This window comes from Dermacentor silvarum, chromosome 2 (assembly GCF_013339745.2).
Source record: "Dermacentor silvarum isolate Dsil-2018 chromosome 2, BIME_Dsil_1.4, whole genome shotgun sequence".
NCBI classification, from domain to species: Eukaryota; Metazoa; Arthropoda; class Arachnida; order Ixodida; family Ixodidae; genus Dermacentor; species Dermacentor silvarum.
In genome coordinates, this window is record NC_051155.1 from 147,852,313 (window position 1) to 147,862,799 (window position 10,487).

The window sequence follows — 10,487 nt, forward strand, 5'->3', positions numbered from 1 at the left end:
TTTCGCCCTTTTCGTTTTTTCCATATTGGACTTGCTCACCCTTCTCTCGTCTTTCGTACAATAATTATATGGCCGCCACTACTGCTAATTATATAGTATCAAAGTATGGAGGAATGGAGCAGTATATAGAGCATAGAGTTTCCTACAATCTAATGATATCAGGCGACCGGTTGCGCGTCTGTGATACCGCCGCCTTGTTGCTGCCTGAAGGAAACACGTACACAACACTTTCATATATTTCCATCGAATGGACGAGGTACGCTCGTGCTAAGTATGGATGATGCTAAGCCACGACTTATCAGCGCAGCAGTTAACTTGTAAAATATGCATTACAGCTTGTAGTGTCCAGGCAAACGTTGGTCCAGGCTATTTCCATAAGGGGACTTATTTACAACCCCGACCTGGACGCCAACTCGTACGACGTAGGACAAGCTGTTATCTGCAGCAACAGCAGGCGCTGAAACCGGAACTGCAGCACGCTAAAACAATGGCCTCCGAAATTATTTTTATTTATCAGTATCATTAGTATCTTCAGTATCATTTTAAAAAACGATTATGCTCTTACCGCTGCTCTGTTTTTGCTCAATTTTCGCTAAAAGATCAAATGTTATGGTCTGGATCGTTCAATATAGTACTTGGCACTGCTGCTTGTTTGATTTTTAAGAAGAAAGAAATTCGCCGTCGCCTCCGTCTTTTAATTGTGATGTGCACATCGCAGCTACCAGCGAGTAGTGAAATCCGATCTTAATGGTTATTTTAGCACATTTTAGCCATGCTTTGCAACGACCATGTGACGTCATAGACGTCTTGTTTAGACATAGACGAATGTAACCTTGCATTTTCGCCCCTTTAAAGCCAGGCCAGTAACAGGGCCGAGTGTTATATTGAACAATCAGAACCATAAAATATGATCTTTAGAGATTGTATATAGCAAAACTATAGTGAACTTCTCTGCAAGTTTGAGCAAAAACAGATCAGCGGTAAGTGCAAACGCATGTCTCCATAAGGCGTCTGCAATCTCGGAGTCACTCCCAGTCACCGATGTTGGAAAGCGTTTTTCAAAAACGGGATGTATCGCTTCCTGACACGTTTTATTATTGCCTTTATTATTATGACTACGCCATACACAGGTCACAGCCACTCCTACATTTGTTTTTGTTTTTTTTTATTGTTTTTCCACTGCGTGCTGGATTGCCTTCAATGTGGATACATACTCTAGCCGGTCACCTTGAGTATGTTGGTTCCAACGCCTCCTATAAAGATAGGAGGCGTTGGTTGGTTCATACTGCTCTGAGTGGTTCTGTTTCTGTTTCTATGCCTGAGTCTGAGAGCGTCTCAGGGTGTTCATGGGGGTGTTCTGTGAGGCAAAATGGAGCTCACCATCGTCACACCCACCGTGCCACACCGTGCCGATCCGGTGCGTGTAGCTGATTCATGTATAAGTTTGTCTGTATTTTGTGACCTCACGTTTCGTACTACAAGCACTACAGATGCCCATTGACAATCAAGTTGCGTCGTGCTTTGCGCTCTTGAAGTTACATCTCCATTTGTTGGACTCGGCTGCGGTTGATGCTCCGCGCCTCAACTGTGCGAGCTTCGCAGATGCCGAGGATACACCCCTCTCAAGATGATAGCGCGGAAGCTAGAAACTGTGACCGGTGTGTCGAATCACTCATTTCTGTAGACTTGTGGCGCTTCATGTGATTGCACGAGTTCATATGAACGCCACGGAATGTCCGTTTCAATTTTTCGCACCCTACATCAGCGCGCAACATCGATAGAAAAAGGCCGGTCAAGCTGTAGGCGGTGTACTGGAAGGGAAATTATCGCTATACAGACGCAGAAGTCAGTTTTTACATAGACATCGTGAGCGCTCACACAGGCCAGACAGTCACCATGAGCGGTTGGATGAGAACGCCAGGACAACCGTATGCTCTTGGCTGATCCTTTCAAAGCAAAACTGATTTCTTCCCGTGGGTCCATACACTTCAGTGCAGCGGAAACCTGGAAGAACTTAACATGTACACCAAGCAGTGGTGCATCCTCTGGTTCGTCGCGATCACCTACATGATCGGGCTGACTCTCTTCGGGTGTGGCTTCTTCGGTGTTGTCAAGAAACCGGCAGGACACTCGTCCGTAGAGGAAGTAAATTACCCTTATGAATTATGCGGAGTGTCTGAAGCCGCCAAGCCGGCGGCCACAATTGCCGCTAAACCGAAGCTTAAGTTGGTGTTCGTTCTAATCGACGCACTCCGGCTAGACTTCGTCGCATCGCGCCCCAACTCCATGCCCTTCATCGCTTCCCTACTTCGAAGCAATGGAGCGACACTGTACCGCTGTCAGGGTTACTCGCCCACTGTGACGCTGCCACGCATCAAGACGCTGCTGACCGGTACTGTACCGGGCTTTGGCGACGTTGTGCTCAACCTGAACGCAGCTGCTATCAGCGAGGACAACTGGGTGTACCAGGCGCGCGCTGCAGGCCTTCGCGTCGCCTTTTACGGCGACGACACCTGGCTAAGGATACTACCGGGCTACTTCGATCGTCATGACGGCACCACGTCCTTCTTCGTCTCGGACTACACCGAGGTGGACTGGAATGTGTCGCGGCACTTGCCAGCCGAGATGGAGGCTCGTGACTGGGACGTCCTTGTTCTGCATTATTTGGGACTCGACCACATCGGCCACTCCCACGGCCCGTCGTCACCACTCATCGACCGCAAGCTCGCCGAGATGGATGACATATTGTCTGTGATACATGGGTCCCTGAGCAAAAGGACAGACGAGAGCCACCTCATTTTGGTTACGGGGGACCACGGCATGACCACAGCGGGAAACCATGGTGGCAGCTCCGAACTCGAAGTCATGACTCCACTTATACTGATCCCGACACGTGGATGGACGCTTGACCGCTGGCAGAAGGCAGCCCCAGAAACAGTGGCTCAGGTTGACGTCGCTCCTACACTGAGCCTTCTCATGGGTCTTCCTATTCCAAAGGGCAGCTTCGGAATCGCCATGCCAGCTGTCCTTGGTGCTGCCAACTACACAACTGTGGAGCGGCTGTTTCTCCTACAGTACAATCTGCAGCAGTTGCTTACTGTGTATCAAACAGAGTTTGGAAGTGACAGCAAGCTTTTTGTGCAGGCTAAGGAAGCCTTATGCACATTCCTGGATGTAGCTCACAATAAGCAGAACAGCACTCGGGAAGAGGCTGCAGTGAGACAATCATTATTCCTGAACATTATGTCTGACATTCAGAGTTCCCTTCTAAGTGCCAGTACCGTGGTTGATATGACGCTTGTGGGAACTGGTGTATCAGTTTCACTGAAAAGTTCTTTGACATTATTCATGATGATGTTGTCTATGGTTCAGGGCTATAGCCATCGTATTCCCCAGATCCGCCAGACCGCCTTTGTCCTAAGTGCAATGCTAGCCTTCTTCGAGTACTCCACATTGTGTGCCTTTTTCCCATCTAGTCAGAGCTGTAGCAATGGTACCTGGTCAGGCCTTTTGTCACTTCTCTCTGCCACAGTTACGGCGCTGACAACTTCGTTCTTATTCTGGCCTTTTTACCGTCTCGAGATTCCAGAGTTCCCACAGCTCTTAATTGTTGCCTGTACGATCCTTCATGGAATCAGCTTTGTGTCTTCCAGTTTTATTGAGGAAGAACACCTTACATGGTACTTTGTCACAGCAACTGTTGTCTTGATTCTGTGCTTCTACTACTCTCGTCTCAGTGTACACAGCCCACTGCTTACTTTCAGAAAGGGCTTTAGCATCATGGCTCTTCTCAGGGTGCTCCGCTCGTGGAACAGTACTGGCGACAAGTGGGCCCACATTCCCGACATAGCAGACTGGCTTGGCGAGAGCAGTCATCGTCACATGCTGGCATTTCTCATTCTTGCGGGTATTGTGGCAGTCATCTTGACATCTATGCGACAAGGAAAGCAGTTCTCTTCATTCCTCCTCTACCTCGCGCTGTTAGACCTGTGCCTGTACAAGATGAAGCTTATATATTATGGTGATGCTGAAGGCGTTGAAAACTTCTACTGGTACCTGCCCCTCCTGGTGGTCCTTGGAGTCTTCCAGCAGTACCGCTCGGGTAACGTCTGCGACTTTCTGACAGCTGTGATTCAATCGTGGGTTCTGCTCTGCCTGCTCCTTCATGTGCCTCAGAATGTCCCCATGTTTGCACTTGTCATTGTCCTAGAGAATGCTTTTAACAATCTGCTAAGCGAGCTTCCCCTAACTGCAGTCTACAGAGCACTGCTGTACCTCTGGTTTGGTATGTGCTGCCACTTTCATCAGGGCAACTCCAACAAGCTGTCCACTATAAGTGTTTCAGCTGGCTATGTTGGAGTGGGCAGTTATAATCCACTTCTAGTTGGTCTCCTGATGGTGTCTCATACCTACAGTAGTCTCATCTTCTGGTTGCTAATGTTCTGGAAGCGATTCACACAGCTCCAAAATCAAGACCTTAAGCGGGACCATGGTAGGACACGGCTACTGGTGTGTTGCATGTTCTTGTTGGCTAAGTTTGCCACCACCGCCTGGTACTTAGTGTTGATGGTGATCCAGAGGTATCATCTCTTTGTGCTGACTGTGTTCAGCCCAAAGCTCATATATGAAGCAGCACATACCATAGTGGTTCTTCTCATCACTTTTATCACCACTGTGCTACTTTGTTGAGATTGAGCAGAGCTGTCACCGTCTGAGACATTTCAAGGTTTGCAAGTGCTGGCTTTTCAGTCTCTGCACCTGCTGCTACTATTCTAGTCAAGCCTGAAGCAATATAAGATAAGCTTCCTTCAACTTGTACTATGCACATGTATTTCCTTAGGTCCCCAAGATTTACGACTTGCGGTCACAAGGCTGTTAAGCTTAATCAAACTTATGTGTGCTGATGTGGACCCTACCTTTCATGAATCATTTCCCATTGGCTTGTTTGACAGAAATGTAGCGAGTTCTCAAGATAATGCTAGTTGTTCCAAATGATTCTCACCATTGTTTTAGCTGAAAATTAAGATCTGTGAGTTTGAAAGTGTGCTTTCTAATAACCCACTACCACAAAAGTTCAGCACCCAGTGATTAATCTTAGGCATGGGAAGTGAATTTAATATCAGGGTTCTGACTTGTAAAGTGTTTTTGTAGTGTAGTTACACATACTGCCTATGCAAATTGTGATGATACACAGATAGTGATGACATGCATTTTCTCTTGCAATATTTCCTTGTTAGTGATTCTGCCTTGCAGTTGATAGTTCTAGAAGCCTTTGGAAGGAAAATATATGAATAAAAAGCTTCCACAAACATACTTGTCTTCAGTGAAGCGCACTTTTGTACACAAAGTATATGCCTCTCAACAAAAACTACTCTTTAGTTTCCATAGGAAAATGGGTTAAATGAACATAAATGGTGCCAGCGAGTACTGTAGTTTTATAGGGTGTGTGCATTACGTTAACTCTATCCGTACCACAAAAAATGTGCTCATTTCAGTGCTTTAAATGTTTTATATTGAGAAACATGGGTTGCAACATGTACTGTGATACATGAAACTGTACCTTAATCATTTTCATTTTTAGTAGAAGCAACGAAAAAGTAGTTTCTCAAAGTTCTTGATAAATTTAACACGAAATTGTCAAGAAGCACACAAAAAGCATGAACAAAAAATTTGCTTTCACTGAAAACGGAAAAAATATGACATATAAAAACATCTGCCTTTTGTTTTTCACTCCTTTTTTACGTTATACTATACTAAAGAAATTAATGTAAAGTTTGCCGGGATTGATGTCAGCAATGAATGATGGCCATGATACGTGGGAAAGCCATCGCTCTGTCATGAAGCAAAGGTACGGTCTAACCTCGTTATAATAGAATCATACGCAGCACAAAAATAGTTTACTTGATCTTAATGCACCCTTGCTGGTAATGTGCACCCAACTTTCCATGGCCAGAAATGGAAAACGCAATGCCCTAAATTGTTCCCTCACCAGATTTTCATTCTGAGAGAGAGAATCAGCAATTTGTGCCCGCTTGGAAAAAGAAAATTTAAAACTGGAGGTCCAATGGTAACCCACGGCGCTTACAGGAGCTTCCGGCACCTATGTACGGCAACGCATGACCCTTGAAATTGAGGATGTGGGATTTCAACACCAACTATTGTTGTTTTGGTACCTTTGTTATAAACAATAATCATTATAAGCACACAATCTTTGCATGCTGATATCGGCAAGAAATGTTTTAGAGTTCCTATGTTATGTCGAGGTTTGAATGTATGCACCACTGGTTATGAAATGCTTGAATTCAGGTAGCCAAACGTTTGCTTTCTCTTTTCTGAATTCTTCTGGCTTTTGAAGGAATGACTGTCAAGGCAGGGAACATCTGATATGTTCCTCGTTCTTGATTGAAAATGCTCAGTTTATTTGCAACACCAAAACACCTAGCCATGCACCTTAAACAAGTGCAAAGCCTCTGCAAGCTGTGTCCAGTATTTGCAGTAAACAATAAGTACATTTATGCAGGCTGAGTTGAACCAACAAAAGATCGGTCTGCAAGCCAAACTTCTTTAGAAGGTTAAGCTGAAATAAACTGCGTGCTCTTGTCCAAGTGAAAGCTGCAAATGATGGAAAACATTTCTCACAACGCTGTTGAAAGGCTAATGAGTAATAGTGACCCACTGCCAGGAGAAATTAAAACTGAAGTTGGTATTACGGGAGCATAAAAAACAATGTGTGCACTCCAGGGCACGTGCAAAAGTTTTAGCCATTGCTAAAGCAGCGTAGATGTTGTAATCGCCCTTTGGACAACCTGCACGAATTTGCATAGTTCTAACAGTTGCTGGAATTTAAAAATGGCGCGGCCAAGTTGTGCAAAGTGCAAATTTGGCATTGTTTGATTTAGGAAGTGTACTAATTCTGACTAATATCTCCTGTCGAAGTTCCAAAAATAAAAACGCAGCTTCAAACTTGTACAATATGTTGAATTGCTTGCATAAAAATTCTAACCGCAATGTTTGGCAACTCGTCAAAACGCCAATCAAATTGTTCAGATTCTGTGCAACATGGTAAGGAACGAGTTAAGAAGCTTTACCACCACACTGAACTTTGTTGTTCCTGCTCTGAAATTTTCATGACAATTCAATTGTCTTTGCGGCTGACTGGCCAGAGAATTTGTCGCAAAGCTACTCGTTAAAAAAAAAAAATGTTTTGGGAACTAGCATCACACAAGTAACTTCCATTACTTACTATGTTTATCAGCTAATAGTGCTGGTTCATCCAGCTAGTAATTCCTACAGAAGGTAATGCTGCACAGGATTTGCAAGCCAGGCCTAGGGTTCAGTGCACATGCCTAAGCAAACGAGACTGTGGTGTGGGGAGAGGGGGAAGGGGCTCAAAGTTAAGCATTCTACGACCAGGTTATCTGGCTTGTATAATAGCCTTCAGGGTAAGCCTTAGGTCAGAGTTTTCACAATAGAATGCCCTATTAAGTTTAAGGTACAAATGTTGCCACAGGAAAAGTGCACTTTGCAGACAGAATACATTGACCATGTGGACATGTAAAGGCACAGGGCATGTAAACTGTGCGGGTCTACAAGAGGAAGCAATGAAAGTGAATTGTGGCACTCCGTACTCTTGAAGCAAGTGACCCCACAAGGAACAGTATTGCTGGAAGTTGCTGGCTCCAATGCGGGCACTGTTACGTTCGGCGACCAGTGGGGGCAGCGAACTTGAAGTATCTCCTCATTTCCTATGACGAATCGCTTCGGGAGGCCGAAAAACGTCCCGCCGGGAAAAATCAGCGGCGACACCATCCCTATACACCTTTCAAAGGATATGTGTCACATGGGCGCCTACCACGACACTAGGAGGAGGAGACTCTTGGAAAAGGGCCACTACTACGACGCTTTTTCACAGCCGCTCGACAGACCAGCTGGCCGCCAAGGCCATTCTCCAAACAGACCCATCGATGGCTGGCCCATTCCAAGAACAGCAGACTCGTCAGTTCAAGTCAGGAGCCGCCTGTCTACGAGTGTCCCCTCCTTTCTGTGGGGGAGTGAGAAGTGCGTGCCCGAGGGCACTTCTCCGAATGTGTTCGGGAAACGAAGGCGCCGGGGAATTATGCGCACCCTCACCCCCAAGGCGGACCTTTTGATGACTCGACGCTCCGATTGGAGGATGGTGGGACCGCAGCTTGGCCAGAGGGCTTTTAAGCGGACTTTTGCAGTTCTCTGGTGTGTTTCGATCCAGTCATGCTAGACTGATGAGACGTAACGTCTCGTTCTCCTACTTCTCATGTAAATAAACCCAGTACTCTTCGTTCTCGATGAGAACCTCTTCCTACCTTCAACAACGTCTTCAGCGTGGATGAGGTGGACGATGGCATGGGCCAGCTACCCCTTTGGATATGCCCGACTCCAACTCTTACAACTGGTGGCGATACGCACCGGCTAGAGAGCGACCAAGTTTGTATGGGTGTTCTGTGAGCGACCCGCAGTTTGAAGTAGGACTCCGAGGCCACGACTCCCAACTCCTCCTACAGCACGGAGTGCAATAGCTCATTAGTGTGCAACCTGTTTAAGGTTGTGCCTGTGCAACCATGCAGTTGCGCATAATATAAGCATGCAAACAACTTTATTATTGACAACAATGTATATTTGCAAAGATGCATGAAACCACTTTTTCTGTTTATTCCGGTAGCCACTTTCCAACATGACGTCCCGCTATCCGTTAAAAACCATGCTACAAGTGCGCAACTTTTTTTTTTTTTTTGTGCACCGGGTTTCACAACCGGACTTAAAAGAGATCGAAGAAAGCAAACCCTAAACTCCATCTCACAAGTTTTCTCACATCTCACAGCACTGCTGAAGATACGAGGCATACACAGGTAATATCCTTGTGCAGCAGAATATAGTTTTGGTCTTAACTGTCCAATTATTGGTGGTATAGTTCTATTTTTGCTTGGTTCACGATACATTACAGCGATGCGTGACCTGTTAGGACCTTTGCAGATGCCTGCCATGTACACCGAATTGCTGTGGCATTCAGCAGATTACGTGGCGCATGTTAATACATCTCAAGGGGCATTTTAAGGAGTCCTGTAGCTTCTGCAGTCCTGCAAACGACTTGCGAGTCAATCAAAAAGTGGACTTCCCCACACACCTGTAACGCGAAGTGGCACAGCACATAGCATGGCACTGACAGGAATATTTTGTGAGGTTGTGCTGTTCGCGCGTACCAAGAGAGTGGCATACATAGTGAATGTAACCCAGTGCTATACGACAGGCAGGCCATTGTTTTACAAGCATTTCAATGAGTCACTTCCGTCTTCCAGAGCTGTGGTTTCAGTTTACAGCATAATGTCGATTACAATATAGTAATAATCAATGTGATTTCTTCTTTTTTCTTGACACTTATACTCTGTTTCATATTTAGCAGGCAACATTGTTGAATCTGTGCAAGTATAGTGTGGTCATAGAAGTCGCACTCCATGCATTTCGCAATGCAGTTTTTAATGTGCAATGCTTTCTACAAATAATCAGCCAGCTTCATATCGGTCACTTATGACTTGTTGATGTAACATTACCTAAAATTACACAATATTTCTGCACCTTTGAGCTTTCAGTATGCAGCATGCTCCACTTTGGTCGCTAGTGCAAGCGGTGCTCCATGGCCACTGGTCACAGAAACATACTTCTCACTCCGGTCGCTTGGTGGTTATTAGGCTCATATACTTTTCATGCAATAAATATGTCACATTTTGTGACATAAAAGTATTAGACATGTTTCACTGAAATATGTGGTGCATACCTATACCTTTTTTCTTTAGATGTGATGCACTGTTTTTGGGCCGCAAGTGCAGAACAATAAGAGAAGTCTTCTCTAGCTTTCACAACGTTGACTGCTGTGTATAGAACAGAAAACAGAAAGCCAGCACGTATGGACGTGGTCAGTTGTCACGAAACTTTCAACAAAAATTCTGAACTTAAGGCAAACCAAGCTTTCCACAAACTACATAAATGTGCAGCGATGAGCAACCACATTTGAATAAACATGCAGTGCTTAATCACACTGCACATTTAATCACTGGTATTGCATTGGGGCCTTCACAAGAGCCTTCACAAGAGCGTCACAAGAGTCGCCCATCTGCTGATGCAACTGCACTCCTTCCCATTTGCTTTTCCAACACCTAAAGCATGTCTCATAAGTTTGGGTTAATCAAAAGTGTCGAGGCACAGTTATGGTGTTCTGGTTCTAAGGTACGACTTTTTTTCAAGTTATAATTTGTCTCCAACAGCACCTTTCAGTCACGCTAGTGCCAACAGGCAAAAGGACATTTTACAGCAAATGGCTGTTTAAGGGCCCCTCACCAGGTTTGGGCATTGCAAACAAACATATGCGGCGCATAGATCACATGGTGGTGATCGTGTCTGCGAAGCATGAAGCAGCTGTGTGGCACGAGAATGGTTAAGATTTCAAACAGAAGGCAGCG

At 45.3% G+C, this 10,487-nt stretch overlaps 1 protein-coding gene across 1 annotated transcript; it reads left to right on the forward strand.

The window, feature by feature from the left end:
• The first annotated feature begins 1,314 nt into the window (after positions 1–1,314).
• On the forward strand, positions 1,315–5,297 carry LOC119441896 (GPI ethanolamine phosphate transferase 2). Its single transcript, XM_037706544.2, has one exon. It carries the CDS (start codon positions 2,020–2,022, stop codon positions 4,687–4,689), a length of 2,670 nt encoding a protein of 889 aa, XP_037562472.1. The 5' UTR covers positions 1,315–2,019; the 3' UTR covers positions 4,690–5,297.
• Positions 5,298–10,487: the final 5,190 nt, after the last annotated feature.

What these genes read in the sequence shown, in the direction of transcription:
- LOC119441896 (XM_037706544.2), top strand. Translation starts at nt 2,020, where the DNA reads ATGTACACCAAGCAGTGGTGCATCCTCTGGTTCGTCGCGATCACCTAC.